Source organism: Lupinus angustifolius, chromosome LG08 (genome assembly GCF_001865875.1).
Source record: "Lupinus angustifolius cultivar Tanjil chromosome LG08, LupAngTanjil_v1.0, whole genome shotgun sequence".
In the NCBI taxonomy this organism is placed as follows: domain Eukaryota; kingdom Viridiplantae; phylum Streptophyta; class Magnoliopsida; order Fabales; family Fabaceae; genus Lupinus; species Lupinus angustifolius.
In genome coordinates this window covers 11,328,057-11,354,313 of record NC_032016.1, presented here as the reverse complement: position 1 = coordinate 11,354,313, position 26,257 = coordinate 11,328,057, and the positions used below count along the sequence as shown (strand labels likewise).

General features: G+C 35.4%; 2 protein-coding genes across 6 annotated transcripts in view; one reads left to right on the top strand and one right to left on the bottom strand.

The window, feature by feature from the left end:
• Positions 1–20,208, bottom strand: part of LOC109354752 (HEAT repeat-containing protein 5B) — a 40,174-nt gene extending 19,966 nt beyond the window's left edge. For 2 of the 4 annotated variants that reach the window (XM_019597457.1, XM_019597460.1), the window contains exons 1-15: positions 19,897–20,207; positions 19,599–19,806; positions 19,141–19,247; positions 17,192–17,428; positions 16,984–17,073; positions 16,824–16,911; positions 14,842–14,906; positions 13,479–13,583; positions 12,849–12,938; positions 12,637–12,717; positions 12,445–12,513; positions 9,939–10,064; positions 9,433–9,536; positions 8,397–8,529; positions 1,944–2,050 (exon numbers count right to left, since the gene is read on the bottom strand). In XM_019597457.1, coding sequence (XP_019453002.1) covers positions 1,944–2,050; positions 8,397–8,529; positions 9,433–9,536; positions 9,939–10,064; positions 12,445–12,513; positions 12,637–12,717; positions 12,849–12,938; positions 13,479–13,583; positions 14,842–14,906; positions 16,824–16,911; positions 16,984–17,073; positions 17,192–17,428; positions 19,141–19,247; positions 19,599–19,806; positions 19,897–20,088 — 1,802 coding nt within the window. In that variant the 5' untranslated portion in view covers positions 20,089–20,207. Of the gene's footprint in view, positions 1–1,943; positions 2,051–8,396; positions 8,530–9,432; positions 9,537–9,938; positions 10,065–12,444; positions 12,514–12,636; positions 12,718–12,848; positions 12,939–13,478; positions 13,584–14,841; positions 14,907–16,823; positions 16,912–16,983; positions 17,074–17,187; positions 17,429–19,140; positions 19,248–19,598; positions 19,807–19,896 lie in introns of those variants that run through there. The other 2 variants (XM_019597458.1, XM_019597459.1) reach the window with 2 other exon arrangements.
• On the top strand, positions 14–25,660 carry LOC109354754 (60S ribosomal protein L30). Of its 2 annotated transcripts, none has more exons than XM_019597461.1 (6): positions 14–21; positions 1,203–1,213; positions 24,147–24,279; positions 24,561–24,662; positions 25,191–25,259; positions 25,344–25,660. In XM_019597461.1, exons 3-6 carry the CDS (start codon positions 24,153–24,155, stop codon positions 25,382–25,384), a joined length of 339 nt encoding a protein of 112 aa, XP_019453006.1. In that variant the 5' UTR covers positions 14–21; positions 1,203–1,213; positions 24,147–24,152; the 3' UTR covers positions 25,385–25,660. The 2 variants fall into 2 exon arrangements, with proteins under 2 accessions (XP_019453006.1, XP_019453008.1); XM_019597463.1 differs by lacking the exons at positions 14–21; positions 1,203–1,213 and adding exons at positions 1,336–1,341; positions 2,560–2,563.

Here is a 26,257-nt window from a genome sequence, read left to right as displayed (position 1 = left end):
TATACATTTTTCTCATTTCTTGTTTGTTTGTGATACAAGATGGCAGAAAAACTATAAACTCAAACCCATAAATATAAAAGGGGGTTATATCAAGGCCTAAAATTATGACCAAATATCGTGCTACTGAAAAAGCCTCTGAAAGCCCAGAATATGCAAAATAAAATCTGCTAGCAAGATAAGGTTCAAAATAAAATTCTTGAAGCTATTGCAATAGAGAAATTTGATGAAAAGGGCTTCTATGACCTACAACGTCATATTCGTGAAATGTTTTCTCTCAAAAATCTAGAGCAACTGCTGGTGAATTAAAGAAGCTTGATCTTAGACATAAAGTGAAATATGCTTTATTGTTTGATTATACATAACTCTCAACAGTTGCACATATTTCGGGGATATGAAGAAGATGAGGATGTTTTCACTTTGTGAAGCATTTGCTCACTGATAACTAAGTCCGTACAATCACTCGTTCTCTCATGTCAATTTTTCACAGTCTATGGTTCTATTATCTGGACTTATACTTGATTTTTGTCATGACCTGCTACATGTTTTGCAGCGAGTGGAACCCTAACTTTGGAGAGGAAGAGTCTTTTTTGCCCTTTTTTTAATATGTGGCAGATTTTTTCCAAGGGTTTTAGGTCATATAACCCTCCCATTCTTTCCCTTCTACTTAACACGTTGATTTTCGTCGAATCTACCTTTCTTCTCTTATTCCTTCTCTTTCTTCTTCCTAATTCTAGTATACATGTTCGATTGTTTACATGTTCTTCATCAGCATAGAACAAAACTGTAAGGCTTACTAATTCACTAACATACCTTGTCTTTTCTCAACAGAATTTTTCCTTCGCCCCTAATTGTTTGCCCCATCTTCTCTTTATTGATTCTCCTATCAAACTGATTAAACCCAATTTTAACATTATCTTCATGTGGTTCAATTTCATGAGAGCCTCCAACTTCGATCAACTCTAGAATTTGTAATACTCTTATCTTCATTATTAATTAAGAATGTGTCTCTAATATGAACTATTTTAGTATTTTTCTGTAATAACTATGAATGTGATTTATTAACTAAGCAGATTGACATTTACAGTTGAACTTAAATGCTCATGACATTGTTTTTATTGTGTTAATACGATCAGTGTATGGAGAAATTATTCCATCTCTTGATTTATCCATATGATCAAATAGTACATTGGTGGAAAAGAAAGCACAATTCCCATATTTAAATAGGAATTCCTAAAAACTAATGGTAATAAAACATAATAATTGACCTCTAAATATGAGACAGTGTAATTTCTCATAATATTTTGGGATTGCTTTCTAAGCGTTCAATTATTCTGCACTACAGTGTATTGCAGATTCTATTTCCATCAATTCCAAATTTCTAGTGCTTATGAGAAATGTGATAAAACAAAATAAATGACCTCAAATTATGAGATGCTATAATTTCTCATAATATTTTGGGATTGTTTTCTAACAGTTCAATTATTCTGCACTACAGTGTATTGCAGATTCTATTTCCACAAATTCTGCATTTCTAGTGCTTATGATAGCTGTGAGAAAACTATATTGAAAACATTTTCTGAGATTGGAGTTTACCACCATGAGAGAAAACTGTTGGAAGAAACAAAAGTTTTACACTGAAAAATTATGTGCTTGGAGAAATTTTTAGTAGAAACAAGGTATTCTTGTTGATCAGATAAGCATTAAAAATTTCTCTCTTTCTGTTCATAAGACTTGGGATGTGGCGATTAATTTTGAAGTCATGATTGGAAAAGGGACATGCATATATTTGACCTTCTGAATAATATTTAGGTGAGCTATATCTTCTCATTTGCATTGTATTTAAGAGATTCTTTCTCAAATATAAAGAAGATATAGCCCCACCCAACGGATAATAATCAGCATTGTATGACCTATAAAGATTGAATACAATCAAATGAACTTACTGTATTCTTGACATAAAATCTTCAGTTTTCTTAACTTCATTTTCTGGATCCCCAGTAAAGAGAGTAGCCCATAAAGAAAGAATATCGAAGACTTCCGCTTCAAGATCCTGTAGGCATGGAAAACACTAAGAAGTTAGTTGTCCTTGAAACAATTCTTGAACATATTCACAAATTATAATCCTAAGGCTATGTTTGGGAGTTATGAGGGAAAGGGAAGGAGAGAGATCAAAGCTAGGAAGGAGGAGGAAGGGAAAGGAAAAAGAAGGCAATCCTCTCCCTTGTTTGGGAGTATGAAATATCCTACAGGTGAGTAAGAAAAGCAGGTGGTCTGATAGACACTGGTATCCAAATGAATAGAAAAGAAGAGATTTAGAAGAAGAAATGCCCCTAACACAGATTCCAACTTGGATCTGCTAGGGTTCTAGTACTTTTATTAGAATTTTAGGCAAGAATTACAAGAATTGAGAAGGATCCCACGATCCTTTTCCACTGATTCCAAATCAGTTAGTTACAAAGTAAAAGCTAACTACCCTACTAACCTAGCTACTATTTATAGAATTCCCTCCCTTCCCTTAACTGCCTTAACTGGTAGTAAAAGGAAAGTTTGTTATTCCAGCCAAACTTTCCTTTTACCCCTTTTGTACACATTAATAACCCTTGGCTTGGTATGAGCCTTATCATTACCCTCCCCTAATAGTTTTAACTTGTCCTCAAGTTGAAAGCTAGGGAACTGACCTTGTATGGTTGTGGCTGCTTCCCAAGTACCTTCATGCTCTGGTAATGCTTGCCACTGCACCAGAACTTCTAAGTTGCCTTTGTTGTCTGTCCTTTGGTTGTCCATCCTTTTTTCAAGGATGATCTCAGGCACAACTTCCAGCTCATATTCTTCATTCAGCATAGCAGGGAGAGGTTGTGGTAATTGGTGGGGTTTCAGAGCCTTCTTTAACAGAGACACATGGAAAACTGGGTGGATTTTGGAATAAACAGGCAGATCTAAGTGATAAGCCACCACCCCAACCTTTTTAATCACCTCATAGGGTCCATAATATCTGGGAGCTAGTTTAGCAAAAGGTCTAGAGATGAGAGACTTCATCTTGTAGGGTTGGAGGTTGAGATAGACCCAATCCCCTACTTCAAACACAATGTCCCTTCTATGCTTATCAGCATATTGCTTCATCATATTTTGAGCTTTATCCAGATTACCCCTGAGTTCCTCTATGATGCTATCCCTCTGGTTGCACAACCTATTTACCTCTTCCACCTTGGAGGGAATTGTCCCAGACTTAACCAGTAGAGGAGCTTCTCTGCCATAGAGTGCCCTGAAAGGAGTCATTCCAGTGGATCCAATGTAATTAGAATTAAACCAAAATTCTGCCCAATGCAACCACTTCACCCACTGTTTGGGTTTTGGCCCTACAAAACACCTGAGATAAGTCTCCAAACACCTATTTGTTACCTCAGTTTGGCCATCTGTTTGAGGGTGGTATGAGGTACTTAGTTTGAGTTGAGTTCCAGCCAATTTAAAGATTTCCCTCCAGAATAGACTCAAGAAAACAGGATCCCTATCTGAGACAATTGTAGCAGGAAACCCATGTAGTTTAACCACTTCCTTGATGAAGATAGCAGCCACCTCCCTAGCTGAGAAAGGGTGCCCTAAAGGAAAGAAATGAGCATATTTAGTGAGCCTATCTACTACCACATAGATAGTATCCATTCCCTTCACTCTAGGTAATCCCCCTATGAAATCCATAGAGATATCCATCCAAACCTGTTAAGGAACAGGGAGAGGTTGGAGCAGACCTGCAGGGGACAGTGTGGAGTATTTATTTCTTTGGCAAATGTCACACCCTTCTACAAAGGCCTTGATATCTCCCTTCATCCCTTCCCAAAATAAAAAACTAGAGATCCTTTTGTAGGTTCTGAAAAACCCTGAGTGCCCACCAGTAGGAGTTTCATGGCATTCTGAAATGATGAGTGAAATTCTGTTGGATTGTTTGGACAGCAATAACCTACCCTTGTAGTATAAGATACCCTTCTTCAACTCATAACCAGGGTGACCCTTGGGTGAGACAGTCAGGTCTTGTAACATTTGTTTCCACTTAGGGTCCAGTTGCAACTCTTGAAGCCATTCTTCCACCTCCTCATTATTCAATACTGAAATAGCAGAGTACATCATTCTCCTAGAAAGAGCATCAGCAGCAGAGTTGGTCTTGCCTGGTTTGTATTGTATCTCGAAATCTAAACCCACCAACTTAACTGCCCATTTAAACTGTTCATCTGAAAATAGTCTCTGTTCAGTGAGAAATTTTAAGCTTCTCTGGTCTGTCCTGATGATGAAATGCCTCCCCATAAGATAATGCCTCCATTTTTGTATAGCTTGGACAAGAGCCATTAACTCCCTCTCATAAACAGACTTTTGTTGGGCCTTGACAGATAATCCTCTGCTCCAGAAGGCTAGTGGTCTCCCCTCTTGCATCAATACAGCACCCAACCCTTGACTAGAAGCATCAGTTTCCACCACAAACTGCTTGTTGAAATCAGGGGCAGCCAACAAGGGTAACTCCACCATAGCAGCCTTCAACCCTTCAAAAGCAACAGTAGCCTCTGGAACCCATATGAAGGAATCTTTTTTAAGAAGATCAGTCAAAGGTTTGGCTAACCTTCCATAGTCCCTTACAAACCTCCTATAGTATCCAGTTAACCCCAGGAACCCTCTCAAACTCTTGATGTTGTTGGGTTGAGGCCAAGTCTTCATAGTAGCCACCTTAGATTGATCAGCAGCCACCCCTTCCTTTGAGATCACATGTCCTAGGTACTCAATGCTGGTCTGGCCAAAGCTACACTTCTTTTTATTAGCTTGGAGATGGTTCTGAAGCAGCAGAGCCAAAACCTCCCTGAGATGGTAGACATGTGACTCAACATCAGGACTATATACCAAGATGTCATCAAAGAAGACCAAGGTGAACTTTCTTAGAAATGGCTTTAGGACCTCATTCATGAGGGATTGGAAGGTGGAAGGAGCATTGGTCAGCCCAAAAGGCATGACCAAAAACTCATAATGACCCTCATGAGTCCTGAAGGCAGTTTTCCCCACATCCTCTGGCCTCATTCTGATTTGGTGGTATCCTGACTTTAAATCCAGCTTAGAGAATACCCTAGCACCACCAATTTCATCCAAGAGTTCCTCAATCAGAGGTATAGGGAACTTATTAGGAATGGTAATCCTATTAAGTGCCCTATAATCTACACAAAACCTCCACCCCCCATCCTTTTTCCTAACCAAGATGATAGGACTAGAGTAAGGACTTATACTTGGCCTTATCACCCCTGCTTCTAACATTTCAGTGACCAACCTTTCTATCTCAGACTTCTGATAGTAAGGACACCTATATGGCCTCAAATTGGGAATCTCAGCTCCTTCTTTTAAGTGGATGGCATGATCATGACTTCTAGCAGGAGGCAACCCTTTGATGTCTTGAAACACTTCTGCATACTGTATTAATACTTCCTCTATCTCTGGATGAACCCCCAGTTCTGAATTAGTTACCTCTGGGGATTCATATTGGAGCAACAATCCTTCCCCTTCACTGAGCAACACCTGATTGAAGGCTCCTAGAGCCAACTCTGTTCTAGATAGGGCAGGGTCCCCTTGAAGAATGATTCTGGCATCCCCTCTCTTCATTGTCAAAGTCATTCTCCCAAAATCAGCCTGGACTTCTCCCAAGCTTGCCAACCATTCCAGACCCAGAACCACATCTACCCCTTTTAAAGCAAACAAGTAAAAGTCTTGGGTTACCTGTAATTGTTGCATACTCAGGGTGAGTTTAGAACATCTTCCCCTACACTTGATGAGATGCCCATCCCCTACCTCAACCACATAAGCTTTGGTATCCTCCTTGGGCAAGTGCAAGAGTTCCACCAAATCCTTGGATATAAAATTGTGGGATGTTCCACAATCAATGAGGATCACCACTGAATGATTGCCCAACTTACCCCCAACCTTCCAAGACTTAGTTGATGTGAAGCCCTTCATAGAGTATAGAGAAAGTTGTAAGGAGTGAAAGGTTTCTACCTCAGGCTCCCCTTCCCCCTCCTCATCCTCTTCCTCCTCATCAGCCATCAATAACATGTGCAACTGCCTATTCCTGCATCTGTGGTCTCTGGAAAACGGCTCATCACACCTAAAACAGAGCCCTTTCTCCCTCTTCTCCTTTAACTCTGCACTGGTGAGCCTCCTGAAATCACCCCCCAATTTGGAAACCACACCATTTGAGCTAGTTTTTGAGGGAACAGATACACTCCCCATAGATGACCCCTCCTTTCTGTAGCTATTAGATACAGAGGGCTCCAAGGTAACCACCCTGTTATAGGAGTTGGATCTGGTTGACCCTGAAGGTCTCTGGTACCCTGCCTGGGCCTTCCTATTCACCACCTGGTTCCTCTGCTCAATTAATATAGCCTTCTGAATTAATTCTGGAAGAGTCTTGAGCTCATACAACCTGACTTCCACCCTTACTTCCTCCTTGAGCCCGTTTAAGAAAACTCCTCTAACAAACTCTTGATCAATGCCCCTTAAGGCCCCTGCAAACTTCTCAAACTCTTCCACATATGCCTCTACCCCACCTTCCTGCTTGAGTGATAAGAGTAACTCAAAGGGATTTTGGGCCATCGCTGGCTGGAATCGTCTTACCACTGCCAACTTGAAACATTCCCAAGTAGGGTAAGGGTTACATCCCTCCCACCATTGATACCAACTGAGTGCTCTACCATCCAGAGCCACCATCGTAGCCCTCATCTTTTCTGCTTCAGAAATAGAACGTAGTGAGAAATATCTCTCTAACTTCTGTACCCACCCATATGCATCATCCCCTGTAAAGATAGGGATTTCCAACTTCCTCCACCTATCATGGCCAGCATTTCTTGGATGACTATCAACCTCCTCCTCATGCTCACTGCCTTCTCCATACGAGTGCTCCTCTGGGTTAACACCCAGTTTGGTTGCCACTGCAAACATTAAATCCTCCAACTTCTTGGTGCGTGCTTCATACAGTTCCAACTTCATCCTTATCTCCTCTCTTTCTTGGCGCGTGCCTCCTCTGTCCTGACCCTCACTCTCGTTCTCCTTAGCCATGCTACGAGTAGAAACCATACACCGATCCAATTGCAGCGTGGTTGGTCGCACAATCCACAGGCACCAGAATGGTGCTCTGATACCAGTGATAGACACTGGTATCCAAATGAATAGAAAAGAAGAGATTTAGAAGAAGAAATGCCCCTAACACAGATTCCAACTTGGATCTGCTAGGGTTCTAGTACTTTTATTAGAATTTTAGGCAAGAATTACAAGAATTGAGAAGGATCCCACGATCCTTTTCCACTGATTCCAAATCAGTTAGTTACAAAGTAAAAGCTAACTACCCTACTAACCTAGCTACTATTTATAGAATTCCCTCCCTTCCCTTAACTGCCTTAACTGGTAGTAAAAGGAAAGTTTGTTATTCCAGCCAAACTTTCCTTTTACCCCTTTTGTACACATTAATAACCCTTGGCTTGGTATGAGCCTTATCATGGTCACTTTCTTCCTACAAGTAGTCACTATGCAAGAAGGCAAAAAGGGATATATGATAAGATCCAAAAAAACTCCAAAAGAAAAAGGGAAACGGGGGATGTAAACCCATTGGGTACTGTAGGATCATGGCAGAGGCATAATATGCAGTGACATTGTGACTGTGAGGGTAGGTTTCTTGAATGCTGATTGGCATAGTTATCCGATAAACTGGAATCAACTCAATATATTGTTTTCATTGGTGGTGATTCGGTTCTCAGAAGGTGTAGAAAGATAAATGCACTTGCTCAATCAAGTGTTCAATCGGGGCATCATCCCAAAGCACAGACTATTAGTCAAACTAGTGTGAATAAATCATTTTCTTTTTAAGATTCAAACACTAGAAAGTGATTAGACAGGTTAAATCATGGTGTGATAAACCAAACTGAAATCCATATTGCATCTCATCCTATCTTCCATGAGGACCAATGATATTGAAGCACATTGCACCGTCTGTGAAAAACTTCAACAAGGACTTTTTAAATATGTTGATGTATGATGTGCAGTACTAGGAAGCAGACAGCTGTTAAAATCTGAATAGAAATTTATTTGGCTTCTCTTAAGAATTCAGCTCTTAGGGTAATTTCAAAATGTTTCCTTATTAGACATGCCAGAAGGAAAAAAGGCCCTTGTTACATTTACATTGCCTCTCAACTTTCTGACAGCATTTCTTTTCCGTAGTAGTGTTGAGAATGGTGTCATCCTTCCTATTATATGTATTCATGATTTCCCACCAATATATTTCTTTTGTTATTGGAAGACCCTTTAAAACTTTCCAGCACATTTACTTTATCTTTGGTTCCATGTCAATATAACATCTTAATCCTAATAGATAAATAACAATATACCTCCTTTGGCAAAGAAGCCAATAAAGATGACAAAAGGAACCATCCAGCTTCTTTTTCAATTATGGCTGCCACAGGATTACGACTATGTTCTGTCAGCATTTTCTTCGAAACTCCAAGCACTAAACTGGGGAACCTGCATATGGAACATTATTGCTTCTTAGTACAGCAAATCAAGCAAGCATCATACCTCCTAAAGGACAATAATACAGCTGTTATCCAGACTCAAGAATGACGATCATGGTCAAATTAATAATGCAAACTGCATACAAAAAATCATCAAAATAAAGGCAAAAACCAAGTAAATCCCAGTCTAAAAAGTAACTAAGAATAATATATCATATAGCAGCACTGGAATACCCATGACGCCTTCAATGGGAGATAAAAATGTGTCGCGGAATGATAATGAGAGAGTGTGAAGAAGTAAATTTTGACTGACATTATATCCAGTTATCATATAGTAAAAAATATATACAAAGTACTGGCTCTCAGAATCAATTCTGACAACTACTCCCTCTGGTCCTTATTATAGGGAGCTTTTAACCGAATTACACAAACCATAAAAGTAGCTAATTTTCTTTGTTTTTTTACAAAATACTAAAACATTACAAATTTACCCTCTTACATGCCCTTGGAAAATTCACACATTACTGTTTCTCATTTATGAACAAAGGCCAAATAAGAGAAAGAGCAACAAATGTTGCATAGAAAATGTAAAGTGTCTTATAAAAAGGACCGTCAAAATCTTCCAAATGGTGTCTTATAATAAGAACCAGAGGGAGTACTTCCATTAAAAAATACAAAAAATAGCTTTCAACTCATTATGCACTTTGTCATCTAAATTAAAGGAGCTGATAACCCATTTCCTACACATTTTTTGGATAAAATTGATGATATACATAAACACAAGTCATTTCCAAATTCAAGGTATTTAACGACTTGATATTTAGGGAGAAAAGAATCTTTCAATTTGGAGTATAAGCTTTGTATCTCATCCGGGACTGAAAACAGAAAAAGAAGGGAAGGGTAGACAAGTTACCTAGCCGGGTAACCAAGAGGTAATTTTGGTGAAATAGAAACTAAAGCTGCCAAGACAGTAGCCTGGCCATGCAAAGAATCAAGCTCAAACTGTAAGCTGCCTCCCTGCAAATAATGTATCAATGGTAAATTGGTAATTCCTAAAATGGAATATTATAGAAGAGTGAGTGTAGTTTTGTTTTATTTCATCTCTCCCCAAAAAAGTCAACTCGCTTAAAAATGTATCAGCTTGTCAAGGAAACTATATATTTTGTAATTAGAAATAGAATTTGCCTCCATGAGCTATCATAGGCACACAACATGGTTGGAAGAGACTTGTAATCTTTTAACATGTTTGTCTGTCTTTTATATGTTTCTACTTTTGCCTTTGCTAAGGAGCAGTTATCCTCTCTTTCAATATAAATTCTTACTTCTAATACAATTTCATTTATCAAACAACATTAATGATGATAAGTAACAAAGGATGAAGCAAAATATAGGCTATCATCAAAATTGAATATATTTTACCTTTTCAAAAGATATACTCTCTCTTAAAGCAGCAAGAGCTGTCACCCCATATGAAGTTAACCCTCCAACACATGGTGGGTCAACTTCAGCCAATGCACGTAATGCCAAAGCAGCCTCTATCCGTACCTTAAAATATATTTTAGGAACAGATATTACAAAGAGAAAAAGAAAGAAAAGCATGAACAGGAATTATAATGTCATGCAATTTTGAACAGCATATGCAATAAACATGAATTACAAAGAAAACATTCTCAGGTATAATACAATAACAACCAACAATCAAGTCTTAGTCCCACTAAATGGAGTCAACTACATAGATCAAACGACACCATAATGCTCTATCACAAATTAGGGTCATTGACAAAATATTGATCTTTAAATCATTCCTATTCATTTCACCTATGGTTTTTCTTGGCCTTCCTTTGTCACTAGACTTTGGACTAACCTCCATTTCATATATTCTCCTTATTGGGGCCTCTATCAGTCCCTTCTCCATATCATTTTTTCTATAGCAGAACGTACCCCAGCTTTATCTCTAATCTAATGTATGCATACCTAATTCTATCTTATCAAGTATGTTCACTTATTCAATACAACATTCTTTGAGTTTATTCTCTTGCTGACATTTTACCACCAAACATTCGGTCTCATAAACATTGAAAGTCTTATAATTATGCAGTAAAATTTTCCCTTAAGCTTTTGAGCAACACATTTCTATCACATTTAACACCAAAAATACTCATTCATTTCATGCACCCCGCTTAAATCCTATTGATCACATTTCCTATAATTTCTTCATCGTTTTGTATGACTAACCAAAGATAGTTAAATCTGGTCACTATTGGTAGAGTGTGATCTCTAATCTTTACCTCTACAATAGGGTTTGTCAACCTCTTCCTAAACTTACACAACATATACTTTGTCTTACTTCCAATTATACGAAAGCCGTGTGCTTCTAAAGCTTCTCTCCACAATATTGCATGCAAAGGCATGCATTGTGGCATCTATTCTTGGATATGCTCGATAAGCACATCCAAGACCAATGTAAACAGGTAGGATCTCAACGTTCACCCTTGGCGTATCATATATATCCATCTTATGTTCTCACACCAATCTTGATCTATCATATATATCCTTGATTGCTCGAATATAGGCAATTTGAACTCATTTTTCTCTGAAGATTTCCATAATACCTCTCTAGGAACTTTATCATAAGTCTTCTCCAAATCAATGGAAACCATGTATAAGTATCTTTCGTTCCTACAGTATCACTTCATTGATCGTCATACCAAGTATATAGCCTCAAGTACAATAAAGGCATGTAAATTGAACAAGCAGTCTTCCCAAAGGACTCAGCTGCAAGATGCCCACATTTTCTTTTTTTATATTATTACTAGATACACCCACTCCCCTAAAACCATTTGCACTTAAAGAATAGGTAAAGCACAATCCCACCACTACCGTTCTTATATCTTATTCATAAAGAGAATGGAGGCAATGGAGAGGGTGAGACCAAGCACAGTGGAAAATCTGCTGCCCTGACTTTACGGTCATGGGTTTTAATTGCAGAAAAGGCCTCTTTGCTTATGTAGATAAGACTGCATACAGACCTTACTCAAACTGGCAGATCCATTCTGGTGAGACTTCTCTGCACTGGGTCACCCTTAGAATGAATAAAATAAGGATCCTCTTGACATTTTGGTCAAAGAGGCTATTACATCATGTTTAGACACATTACTGCTTTTAGTTGTATCTCTAACATCAGCAAATTACCAAATTACAATACTACATACACAGGTAGTTCTTCTAAATTTCCATTATATCTTCTCCCTAGTAGCAACTATTCTAATTTTTGCAGCCATACAGTGTTACATTCTTTTTTATTATAGGCAAACTTTTTTCTCTGTTTTTTACATTATGTTTTTTATAAGAAAAGAGAATCATTGAGAAGAAGAGAACTGATACCACATGGTCATAAAATCAAAATGGAACTCAGCTTTCATTTTAAATATTAATTAATTCTTAAATTGACATAAGAAATACGCTTAAATTTCAGATACCTCCAAATATAATTGTGTAGGCCTATAATTAAAAAGGCATTATTGTTCTCCTTTTCCACAACTGCAATGCTACCAGAGTTTTAGCTAATGTTTATACTTTGGATGGGATTTGGAAGGAAACAGAAGGCATGTTAATTTTTCATTTCCAAATTGAGAGTAATAAAATCTTTATAAAAATAAAGAGAACATTTACCCAAAATGAAGAGTTAACCCTCCCAACTCACTCCCTCCAAACATAGCGTGAAGAAATAATTTACAAGAACATTTACCTCTTTTTCCCTTTCATTTAACCCCACAGCCATGACCATGAGGAACAACCAAGACGATTTAAAACCAAAACAAGTATATAATCATAAATGAACAAGCAAATATGTAAACACTAAATTATTATGAATACAAACATATGAGCTACTGATAAACAAATATATAAAAAAACATTAGCTCACTAGCTTTGAAGAATGAGACACGGCAGCAACTACAGTGCTGTCAAGAACTTCTTTAAATTCCAGCGGAACCTGCAAATTCACAAGTCAAAATAAGCACACCAAAAAAAATCCCAGTCAGACATTTTACTCTTCTAATAGAAATATCCACCTATATTTCATTTTCCGATAGAAACATTAGAAGTTAAGGCTTACCTCTCCCAATGTCTTCAGTGTATAAGACAATGTACGTAATGCAGCCACTTTCATGGAAGCACCAAGTTCAGGTGACTCAAGCTGCAACATGCCAAAAAGAGAACGAGAAAAAGAAAGCATAGTTAAGATGATTTCAAAGCTGAAATAATACACACAGACACATATCCATATCTATGATCACCGATTATTTAACACAAGTAACTTCTTCACACCTGCTTTCCTAGAAAAACTAGAAAACTCCGTTGAGTGGGCTCAGTCATTTGATCAGTTATGCCAACACGGAGGATATAGAGAACACATGCCTGCAGTAAGAAATACGAACCCCTTGTCAACAGCTTTATAATGGAGAAAATCTAAAAACCGCTAAACTCATTCATAAAAGTGGACCAAATAGACAGTTAACAAATCAGTTGTGTCAAAATTAATTTGCTTGGGTGAATTGCACTCAGCATCGTGGAATTACATACATCAAAGAATTAATTAAAATAATTTTCAGCAATCAATTCTATCCTAGAAGTTCCAAAAATAATTCATTAAATTTAAATATATACCAATAACAACCAAAGCCTCTAGACACTAGATGGGATCGGCTATATGGATAGAATGTCACCAGTGTTCTATCAAAAACCAAATCTTCTAATAGGTGATTTCAATACATATAAAATAAGAAGCAATAGACATAGGGTTATATTTGAATATAAAACTAAAAAATTCAATAGAATTAAAAAATTACAGCCCCATATCCTTTCTCCAATCATATGTACACCAATATTTATCAATAAATCCACATATGAAAAAGAATTGCAAGCAATTAATCAGAGTAAAGTATGTGGAGAAAATACCGATGCGTGGGCATCAAAAGTAGCATCAGCATGTAGCATTTCCATAACTTGCAATGCAAAATTTTGAAGCTCAGTATCTGGATGCATATATTTTATACGAATGGCCTGGAAATAGGAAATTCACTCAGAATAAAAATAACATCCAAAGCAAGCACATGAATTTGAATATTCTTTTTCTCAATAACTGGCTTAAAATCTACAAAACATTGAGGAACAATATGCATACAGTTTATAAATACATATATTACATATATAACAATAATCATAGATAAAAGATAGATACATTAAATCAAAAGAGCTTTTGGATCCCTATGCATGCCCTGCAAAAGGAAAAACATGAATGGAAAATACAGAGCCAAAACACAACCCCGTCCAGAAAAGGGATACAAACTTTATGGATCGAAAATCTAGACTTTGACACACCAAACCCCAGCTGAGAAAAAAAATCCATAAAGATCCAGAACCTAAATCCCTCCCAAGCCTCAACAATAAGTACAAAAAGGTGATCCATTGTCTGGACAAATCTACTGCCAATCAAAGATAGCGAGAACTGTATATGAATTAGCAGACAGCCAACCTCAAAGTATAGAAAAAGATGAGGGCATCTCTGATCCAAAACTAAAATAAGAAAATAACAAACCTAAAATTAAAAATTAAAGGTAGAAATTCAAAACTAAGTAAATGATGAACGCATAAATATCTAAAAAAGGAAAAACACCAGGACATGTATGAGCATTCCTCTGAGTAGAACAGAGCAAAATAGCATACAAATGAAATAGCAAAACAATATTATCCAATCTCTGAACATACATAAGAACACTCCCAAACAAAGCTGAAACCAAAAACAAAGAAAACAAGAAGTACCATACCATAATAAAGAAAAATGGAAATCTGGTGCATAGAAATGTTTGAGTTAAAAAACAATAACAAATGCCTTCCTCGTTATCATCTCTGTTTTTTACTTTATGTTTTCTACTATTTTGCTCCTTATAATCTCAAGCTAAACAAGCAGTATTACTCAAAATAGTTGTGAGTCAAAAAATTGAAATGCACGCGAGGTTCAAATTGATAGATATAACGACTCAACTAAACTAAACCTTAGATATCCCAGAAATGAAATACATAGTTATTAAACCAACAATTGAAGACCGAAAAATAACCATGAATCCAAACACTATTTAGCTGACAAAAAAATCATTATGCATCTATATAATATTACAATGAACAATTCCTGTTATACTAATCCTCCATTCGCTCTTTTCTCCCTTCTGACAAAGGAATTCTTTTATTATCAAAATAAAGCAGAGAACTGCAAACAGGGGGCGTCAAGATGAGAAACTCTAGTTGAAGTGTCAAGATTCACCTGTAAAAAGAATACCCAGGACAGTGTTAGGCCAACACGGACATCCCTAGACCGCACTCCGCTTGCTGCAAAAGTGAAAAAAACCATTATGTACTGCAACAAAAGGACGGGACTAACAGAAGATTTAAGAGAATGAGATGAGTGTGAGTTTACAATGAAACGAAAACAGGCTGAGTCTTATTACAGATATAAACAGATCATATACCAGCAAACTGAAAGAAAAGCATGGTGAAGTGAAGTGCAGAAGATTTATCAATAAAAACAAAAGTAAAATAATTTGTTCCACTCTTCAAAAATAAATGCAGTTTGAATTAGTTTATTGTTTCCAAAACGGCCTATAATCAAAGGCTCCCTGAGACAGCTTTTGAAAAATAAAGCAATAATTTCTATAAAAAATAAACTAATATAAAACATACCTTAAATTACATACTTAGTAGTGATTTCTACTTATACAAACAGTAAAAGGAATTCAATAATTCAACAAGAATACACCTTTAATATTCTTTTTAACCCTTTCCTTGCAGGACAGGTCTTATGGTACACCAACAAACTTCTTGCAAAAATGTCCTTGCAGAAAACTTAATTAAAAGATACCCCGAACTCCACCCCCACTCCTACCCATGGCCACCATCTCCCATCGGCAACAACCATCTCCACCTTTCTCCCTGACTATCTTAGTTCACCACCACCATCGTTCGTTCCACTATTTTTTCGGCCAACTACTTCGACCCACCTCCGGCTAACATCCCCAACACCAGATCTCCCCTCCATTGCCAAAAGACACCACATTAAACCCAAAAACAGCCACCAAACATTCAAAAGAGCAAACACACCCAAAAAAACCATCACTGAACCAACCTCCAAACCGCACCAGACACCACCAACACACTGCCCGGCCATACAAGGGCAAGACCAGGTCCACGCAATGAAAAGAAAGCAATAGAAGCAGAGCAGAACCTGGCACATGCCAAGTAAGACAAATAAGGGTGGAAAAGAAGGAAGCATAGAGATGAGTCTTTATGGGTGGCATCAAAATCAATTCTTTTTGGACCTGGGAGGAGAATCCTACGACAGAAAGTGGGAATCAAAGCGTAGCTGATCCTATGTTTCCCACATTTGTTTGTGGGTGGAAATGATTATAGAGGTCAGTGGTGCGATGGGGGTGAGAGGATGGTGATGTGGTGTAGGAAGGGTAGATTTATGCAACCTTACCCCAACAAAAGGACAAACTATTTCCAGAATGAGGAGTTGAACCCCATGACTTCCAAGTCATGTGGTAAGCAACCTTAGCGTTGCGCCGAGGCTTAGGAGTGAAAATAAAATTAATAAAATTTGGTGCACTTTGTATAAATTGTAATAATCTGGTTAGGGGCATTTATGCAATTAAGTGCACAGCGCATCAAACTTAACATATATGAATCCTTCCTTGCATACAAGAACTTATAAGTCATGAGTCATGACTATCAGAAACAGCAAGGCCACATGGTGGAGAGCAATACTCTTTTGCAATAACTGGATGTGATGAAGTTTTTATATCCACATGCCTGCCACCCTAGAAGTGACTTAAAATCTGTAAATCATGCACATGTCATTTTGGTGTCCTATCTTGTATCAGACATGTGTAGAACATGAGCCAAAGCAGAACATGGCTCGGCGCAGCAAGGATACGACAATTTCAAATTTGAATGTAAAAAATGACACCCAAAGGTTGAGTATGTTTTAAACTTTTAAGAATTTAGAGTCGATGTGTCCCTATCGGATGTCATGTCATTGTTTGTTCATCCTAGCTTGCAATGTACCATTTAATCTCCAGTGCTCTGAAAGAAATGCCAGCACTGAAATGGCGTTTATTTTACGTAATCTCACAAAGCAACATATGGAAAACATAGCCTCCATTAATAAAAATAACATTCAGAAAGTAAATATGGTATACTCTCGCCGTCTTAGCAAAAAAAATTGTTGATCCAAACAAAGCGTTGTACCTTTTCTGAAAGCCAAAACTAAATGTTTCTGCAATCCACCTTCTAGTTTTTTTGGTTGAGGATTAGGACCCTTTCCCCTTGGCTGAACCTAGTAAGATTTAGTTATAAAGGATAAATAAAAAAGTCATAGTAAAACCAAAGAATATTAATATGTAGAAACCTGTGCCTCAGGATTCATTCCAAGAGCAAGCAGGGAACCCAAAGCTTCAGCAAAGGCATCCCGAACAGATGAAACAGGATCCTCGAGGGCCTATCAGAAGCATCAGTTACAAAGAAATGAAAAATTGTAAGCAATGCTATGACTTTACTGTCAAACGACTGACATATACATAAGTGAAACATGTGAAATTGAGACCAAAATCACCTGCCTTGACACAATAAGAGGCAGAATTATCAAGTTCTGCTACCGTTAAGCCTGGGCCTCCAATACTAGCAAATGCCTTCAGACATCTTGCAGCAGCTATTCTCACAGAAAATGACTTATCTCCGGTGGCAGATCGTGTGATGAGACGGAATGCCTCTGTATATGCTGTTGAAGCTGCACTACCACCAGATCCTTCCAAGGCGTTCTGAAGCATATGTAATGTCTCGCGTCTTACAAACTCCTGATATTTGAGAGACAAAATTTACTAACCAGAAGGATAGCTAACCACACTGATATAGGTGCCTACATCAATGGCACCTATGTCAAGTATAACAAAGTTGACAGAAATCCTATTCTCAACCAATTTTAATGCCTGGGTTTTTCATTTTATAGTTCAGTGAAAGAAAATGCTTTCATTATTGCTGTTTCTCACAGGACATAAACCTCACCAAAGTTTCTGATATAAAATAATACAAGTAGAGAGTAAAGAGGGAAAATACAATAATAGGGAGGACAAGGTATCCTGTAAAGCAGAAAAATCAAGGTACAACAAGGAACCGTTAAAACTTTGCATAGACGATTAGGATAATGAACAGTCTCCACCTTTTCTACTTCCAACGTCATATTGAAACCCTTTCAGTATTCTAGGATTCAAGAAAATGAGAGAAAGTGGGGAGAGAGAGAATCTGAAAATTTGGTAAATGAATTAACCGAATGATAGTTGTTTTACATATCTGAGTATCTATACTCAGGGTCTAGAATATTCTTCCTAACTACTGAATATAGAATATTCTACTTGTATGATCTGGAACCTTCCTTTCTAAATTACATTAGCATAATACAGCATACCCAACACTTACCCTAAAACTCAGGGTGGGTTCTGCATAGCATATGGGTCAAACACCATGACTTTGTCCTTCAAAGTACAAAATCGATGGTTAGACAGTGCTTTAATAAGAACTTCTGCAATCTGGTTTGTGCAGGAACATGAGGAACAACTGAGCTCTTGGCGATGACTTTTTCCGAACAAAAAAGATATCCAGCTTCATATATTTAGTCCAGGGATGTAGAACTAGATAGTGATTTAGAAGCATAATGCTTATATTCTCTCTAATGCATGTGTTCATAATCCTATTTTGTCTAGTGTGTCTACTCATCAATGAAACACTCTTATGTCTAATACATTACTTTATTCTCTTGTTGGCTTTTTAAACCCAACATTCAGTCTCATACAAGATCACATGTCTTGTAGTTATAGCTACGTAGTAAACTTCTCCCTAAAGCATGAGTGATGCCTTTCTATGACAGATACACTCGAAAAACTCCTCCATTTCACCCCCCAACTTGAATCTTATGGTTTACATTACGCTTTATTTCCCTTTCAATGATATTCGGTAAAATTGGAACAATGCAGAGAAGAGTTGCATAGATCCAACAAAAGGATGGCATCCACAACATACATAAAGATAATAAATATCATGGGAAAAAGGAGAAAAAATGCAAGATGAGGGAATGTAACAAATAAGGGTACAATACAAAGCTGATTCGCAAATCCTCCCAGAAACATACAATAGAACCTTGAACAACCCCAAATTTAGGAAAGCATGAAGCACTGGAGCAGGCATAAGGCAACAAGAACTCCCATTGGTTCATTGATATAATTATTCTTGTCGAACTGGATATGATTCTCCTCTAATTGGACCATATTTCCTAGGTTGAAGGGTGAATTTTACCAGAGAAAGCCAAACAAAAAGATATTCAAAGAGAATGAGTGAGAATATTCAAAAAAAATTATGAAAATATATGATACTTCTGGGACAGAGGGACATGTATGCTTAAACAACCAACATCAAACAGTGGCCATATTTCTCTGTGCATTGCATTTTGCCTTTCATTTACTTATGCTTTACTTCCATAGTTTAACATACTCGGATACAAGCTTGAAAGAAATACCTCACTAAATTTCAAAAGTTTAGCTGCTATGGTTGTCGTTTCAAGTAAACCTGAAGTAATTCTTCTGCCAAAGTGCTTGTACAATTCTCCCAAACATTGTGCAACACCTACACAATCATGTACACAATATCAGTCTTCCAGTCCTGTTCCATGCACCACGTACCTAATTCCACCTACTGGGTTCGTCATAAAGAAGTCTTGTAATAATAATGTAAAAACTAATGAACTGCACACAGCACGCCATGTAAGTATGGGCCAGTACCCCTTATATTTTCTCTTCCATTTAAATGTTAACGTAGTTGTAGTTAAGAAAATATAGAGTTTCACAACAATGTCATTTGGAATTGCCACTAACAGAATCGCAATAGTGATTCGAAAGAATGGCAAACATTGACAACTATTCAATTGCAATATCTAAAACTCTACAAAGTGTATGAGTGTGTTCAGTTATGACAAACCAGCAACTTTAAGAGGTTCACTCTTCTTCCCATCAGAAAGAAATCCTTGAAGGCTACTCGCTCTCGAGTAAATTGATATCGTATCTCCCTTCGAAATGATCATAGTCATTGCTACCGAAGCCAAATGACGCACCGGCCTTCGTACACCGATAACAAGCAACGAGTACAACGCATCTTCGCATCTTCTCTGCCACAACATAATCGAATCCTACAAAGAATTCAACAAATCATCAGAGTAATTGAAATGCAAATGAAAATGAATACAATGAAATTGGAAGTGTGTTCGTGAGAGGAAAACCTTGGTGTCTTGATCAATGGCGGAAATGAGATCGGAGAGGAGATCGAAGCAGAGAAGTTGATCAGGAGGTTGTTGTGGAGCGGAAGCGACGATTGATTCGAGTTGCGCAACCAAAACGCCGAATCGAGATAATGGAACTTCCATGATTCTGGTGTTAGTGTTGTTGATGTTGTTGTTATACTTCTTCGCCATTGAGATGCTAGATTGAAAATGGAGAAGAATGAGAAGTGAGAAATTGAGATTGTAGATTGAATGTGAAATGAGAAATGCAAACAAGTTCCAAATGCATTTCAGAGTAAGGTGGAAAAGAGAACAAGATCTAGGAAAATAAATAAATGTTTCGATATATATAAGTCTAATAAACCGAGTTTAAAATCTATACACTGAACAGTTTGGTATAATGTCAATATATTATTTAATATTGATTTATGTTACTTTTGTTTGAGAGCTAATAGTGGTTAATAAATCAATTGTGGATAATTTATTGACAATATAAAAAACTGTTAAGCTGTCATTATATATATATTAAATCCATAAATAAATGTAGTGGGGCCTATGAGAAGCCTACATCATCCACAACTTATTTTATAATTGTTCACACTTCCAACTAAATTAAACAATTTTCCTATTTTCAGCTCAATGTATGAATCACCTTTTGTCCTTGAATGGGCCTTAGTTGAAAGTACACATTTAATTAAGTTGAAAGTTATGAAGCACATATACGGATAGATATGTTGAATATGATAGTATGTGATATTCACATGCATATTTTCTCTAAAATATAGAAAATAGTTTAAAGATGCATGTATAAAATAGTAAAAATACATAAATATGATAAAATTATAAGTGTGAATCAAAATATTCAAAGTAGAAAATATAATGAAAATTGCAAATCATTACCCTCCAAAATTCCAAATATCTAAACTTGAAAATATAATAGAATAATTCATAAAATTGTTTATTGTCTAGTCCTAGAAATAGTATCAATTTCATATCCTCCTTCACCATCATCTATAAAAAGGACATTTTCCTTGAAAACATTTAAGATACATATCATATCTATCCTAGTTTTTTGTTCAAAACATTCGAGATACGTATCTTAATATATATTTTTAATTTTTATTTTTGAATACTCCATGAATACATATCCATAATGAATTGGTGCGTATCCGTGTCGGATACGTGCCCGACACCGACACGTGAAGGAGTTTCATGTATATGTGCTTCAGAGGTTGAAAGTACACATTTAACGACATTCATTTAAGTGATTATTGTTAAATGTCTACTTTTAACAATGCTCACTCAAACAAGCATCATTAGTCTATTTTAGAAGTGTTCACTCAAACGAACGTTATTAAATGTCCATTTTTAAAAGTGTTGGCTCAAACGAGCGCGGTTAAATATCTACTTTTAATCGTGTTCACTAAAACAAACAATGTTAAATGTCTATTTTTAACAGCGCTAACTCAAATGAAAGTTGTTAAACATTTATTTTCTAGTTTTAACCGTGTTCTCTCAAACGAGCGCGTTCAATGTTACTTTCTATGAATATGAAGAAAATATAGTCGGTATATGTTCTTCCCCTTTTTATTGTTGGTTAATATGATTTCCCTTTCTCTTTTTTCATTTCTTGATTATTTTAAGGGCTTTGTGAAAATAAAAAATGTACTCTAATTAGATAATGGTTCTTTATTCATGAATAAAAATATGTCACTCCCAGCAGCACCATATTTTACGAACGATCCTTATTTTGTTAAAGACTATCGCCAGAGATACTCTATGATGGAAATGGTGCATTTGCATTTTACCATTTGACATCCAAGTACTCATTTTATTAGCATGATAGGGGAGTATGGATAAGGTTGGGTCGATTAAGTATTATCTTTTATTCAACTGTAAATGTTGATTATGCTGATTTTTTAATTTGTATATAACTCATAGACTTATATAATCCTAAATATTAATTGGAACTGGAACATAATAACTTATACATGATTAAATAAAATGCATTTTTTCTCATTTGATAAAGAATTCTTGATATTATTGTTATATATAAGTAGTTTAACATATTAGGATATAAAATGATATACATGCAATATTTTGCAAAGAGAAAAATGATATATACACTCACAATTTAAGAAATTTTATACCGTCATTGTAAAACACTGGCAGAATATAAATATTATACTCTTTTATAAAACACTATGTATAAATATTTACAATAACAATATATAAATATTATACCCTTTTTTAAAACACTTGACTATGTGTATCTAGTGAAAGAATTAGAAAATCAATGGCATATTAAATGGTATAGGTGAGTATCTTAAATTACTAGTAAAGCCATTAAAAAACATGGTTAAAAAGACATTATATCAATAAATAAATGGTTGAAATCAAATGTTCTACTATAAGGTAAAGAGATATCATTACTTACACAATTGAACAAGTGTATCTAACATATGTCAACTGTACCCAAAAGTCATGTTTGAACATGCAAGAGTCTAACTCTTACATGGTCATGAATATTGGGTCTATTTTTTAAATTATTGGTTGGTACTGTATCTTTTAAAATCCGATCATATATGAGTCTAATTAAAATCAAATTTTTATGGTAATATTACCCACCAATTGTCAAGCTTAATTATATATTATATATTTGTAATAATTATTATATATAAATATTCATTACAAAATCATATATACATATATCATAAAGTTGTCATTATACTTCTAAAACTAAAATTGAGTATGAAACAATAATAAAATAAGTCAAGTATAATCTTAAAATAATAAAAATATAATGTATGAAAATGTTAAAAAATTATAAATATGCACATACTTAAGATATATTTCATGATAATGGTCAATTTTCATAAGTTACTATTGTAAATTCTCATTTGGATATTTTTATGGGTACCTATAAGTACAAGTATTTTTGTAATTTAATAATGCTAAACTTTAGATGAATTAGGTGAATCATACAAGACAATGAAAAAATTGAGGAAAATGTGAACATAGGATTTAAACAATTTGGATGGAATGATATAGTGTTTCATGTGTCATATGTGATAAAAAACTTAATCCAATTTTAATGGAAATTTTATTGCATAACTATAAGGAATGTAATGTTACCAAAAATAGACATAATGTAGCAGATTCAAAAATATTGTGTTGGATGAGTAAACGCACTAGACAGGATACGATCGAAAATGAATGTATTAGAGAGAAAGCTGAAGTAGTTTATATTGTAAAAAATATAATATAATTACGTCTTAGGTGATTTGGACATGTATGTAGGAGACTTGTCTATGTGTTAACCCTAATATGTGTATCACTACCAATACTTGCCTAAAAACAATAATAAAATGTTATTTTAATAACCAACTAATAATAAGTTTAAGTTGTCCTTTCATTTTATCTAATGATGAGTTTTTAAGTAGAACATGTTACTTAACCTCAATGTTACTTTTAACATTCTTTTATGCACCAAACATATTTATAACATTTGCCCAATATTCATATTACAAAATTCTTTTGGATTATAACTTTGACACCAATAAATACAAGTGATAAAAACATATCAAACTTTGGTCATATGTGTGTAAATACAAATAGCATAGTTGGAAGGTTGAGGTATTCCCAAGTAAATGCTATCGAAGTTGTGATTGAAAGAGTTTTCTAATGATAAAGTATGTAATAATAGAAATAAGAAGATGACTATGATCCACTATACCAAAATCAATACCTATATCAACGAGTTTTATATTAATTTTTTGATATTATCAAGGGTATTATCTCACCTTATGACTAATGAACTAATTACTTTCGGAATTAGTGCTCTCAACCAGAAGTGTGACAACGAAGAATGATAATATGAAAATAATCATAATATCATAAGAGTGTAATATTGATGCACTGACATTGTAAAGAATTATGCACAATCAGTGCATCATCCACCCTTCATTTGGATTACTTTTTTTGTGAAAAGTTAAACATAATTGAAAATGAATGGTAAATAATGAAGTGACAGTGTAAAAACTCGGTATATACATATTTTCTCTTATCATAATCCACTTGAAAAATCATCTCTTACATTTAGTGGGCCTTAAGCCCAATCAATTATCTCATATAATCCACAAAACCCAACTTTTATATAAAATCCTAATTTCTCTTTCATTCCACTCTCTGCCTCCACCAATTAGGGTTTCTCTTCTTTCCCTCCAATTCAATCACTCTTCTCTCTCACTTCCACCATGGTTGCAGCAAAGAAAACCAAGAAGACTCATGAGAGTATTAACAACAGGCTCGCTCTTGTGATGAAGAGTGGAAAATATACACTGGGTTACAAAACTGTTCTCAAATCCCTTAGGAGTTCTAAAGGTATTGATTTATGTTATAGCATTATATAGATCTATATTCTGATTTTTACATTTTTGTGTGGTTTTTCAGCTCAATTGAATTAATGGGGTGTGTTTGAATTTGTTCTTATGTTAATATTTAACATAAAAATTGATTTTTTTTTACTTGGCATCTTTCAGATTTTTAAAGTTAAAGTGATTATAATTTTGAACATTATGATTTAAATGTGGTTTTTAACCTTATGTGGATTTTGATGGTTGTATTGAATTTATAATAAAAATATTTGAAAAATTTCCTTGCAGGGAAATTGATTATCATTGCCAATAACTGTCCACCATTGAGGAAGTCAGAAATTGAGTATTATGCTATGTTGGCCAAGGTTGGAGTTCACCATTATAATGGGAGTAAGTTCTCGTTCCGCCTCTTAGGATGGATTCGCGAGTTTAACAAATGCTTCAATTCATAAAACATTCAACCTGATACAATCTCCACCATATTTAATTTTAAATATCATGTTTAGGAAAAATTGTGTATATGACTTTTATCGGTGTTGTGTTGCTGCCAGCCAGTCATATCTTAGCCGATGGAAAATCTTACGGCGTCAAGTTTTATAGTTGCTAGAATTTGCATATGAGATAACCTTGAGGTGTCACTAGTTTACATTTTAGATTAATATGAAATGGAGCTTATAATGTTACTTTAATATATTGCACTGATCATTTGAACTATTGCATATGTATTGCTATAAATACATATTTCATGTAGAATTGGTTTCAGTCGTTGATGTGTTCCTTTTTATTTCCCTTTTTGAAGTATTATCCTGTTCAAGTGCATCAGTATTTGGTAGAGTTGTCAAAGGACATAAACTCGCCAATCTCTCTCAGTTCTTAAATGTTCTATTAATGTCTCTAACGAAGTTTTCTCGTGTATAGACAATGTGGATTTGGGTACCGCATGCGGGAAATATTACAGAGTGTGCTGCCTCAGTATTGTCGATCCTGGTAAATCTGATATTGCGTAACTTTAAATGTTAGCAACTAATTTTATTCTCTTTGTTTCACTAATTTTATTTCGTGTTATTTCAGGTGATTCGGATATCATTAAGACACTGCCTGGCGATCAGTAGACTTGTATCAAATCCTCTTCTTTTGTCCTTAGAAAGGTTTCTTTGATCTGTTGTTTTCAGTTGATTCAGACTTCATTGAAAGAAAATCTGATTTAGTCTTATATTTTCGATATTCGATCATATTGAGCACCAACTAGTTTCGTCTATGCAGTTTTTATCTTAAAAATGGATAATTAGCCATTGTGTTAGCTATAGCAACTTCAAATGTTTGTTTGTCATTTATTGCCCTTCAAGTGTATCTTAGCTGATCATAAGTGAAACTAATTATATTTTTCTGGTGAATTGGGCCGAAGTACTAATTTAAACTTAAAACGAAACCTCTTTTGGTATGACTTCTGACTCGGGTTTCATAACATTGGCTATTAGTGTTCATGTGAAAATTTGAGCTTATCTTTTGCTTGGGATTATCTTGTTTATGATATTTTAGTATGTTAGAGTAATCTATACAAAAATTTAAGCTTAAAATATTAAAATGCAAAGAGAAAAATTTACATTCATAGGGTTCTTTTTGAAAGCCAACAAGTAAAATGATATTTTAATTTTGTTGTGACCATATAAACTAGCCAGTTTTGTTGATTAATTTGTGTTCCAAATTCTATATTGAGGACCATTCATTCAAACTTCACCCTGATTACGAGATAGGGTCTAATATTGTAAGGTTCACAAGATTCGTTCATACTAAAATGTTAATAATTCGATTTTTAAAAATGATAGTTATTAGTAAGCGTATTTAGTTATTTATCCATGAGGTGATGAAGTCCTTCAGTTATATATTAAAAAACAATTAAGCACAAGTACCACTTCTGCTTGATTGGAGAAGAGTTAATGTAGGGCTAGGTCCTTGACTCACAAGTATTATTTGTGTATTGATCC

Coding starts and splice junctions, on each gene's coding strand:
- LOC109354754 (XM_019597461.1), top strand. CDS start 24,153: ATGGTTGCAGCAAAGAAAACCAAGAAGACTCATGAGAGTATTAACAAC. Junction 24,280..24,560: donor ATCCCTTAGGAGTTCTAAAG/GTATTGATTTAT, acceptor ATTTCCTTGCAG/GGAAATTGATTATCATTGCC. Junction 24,663..25,190: donor AGTTCACCATTATAATGGGA/GTAAGTTCTCGT, acceptor TCTCGTGTATAG/ACAATGTGGATTTGGGTACC.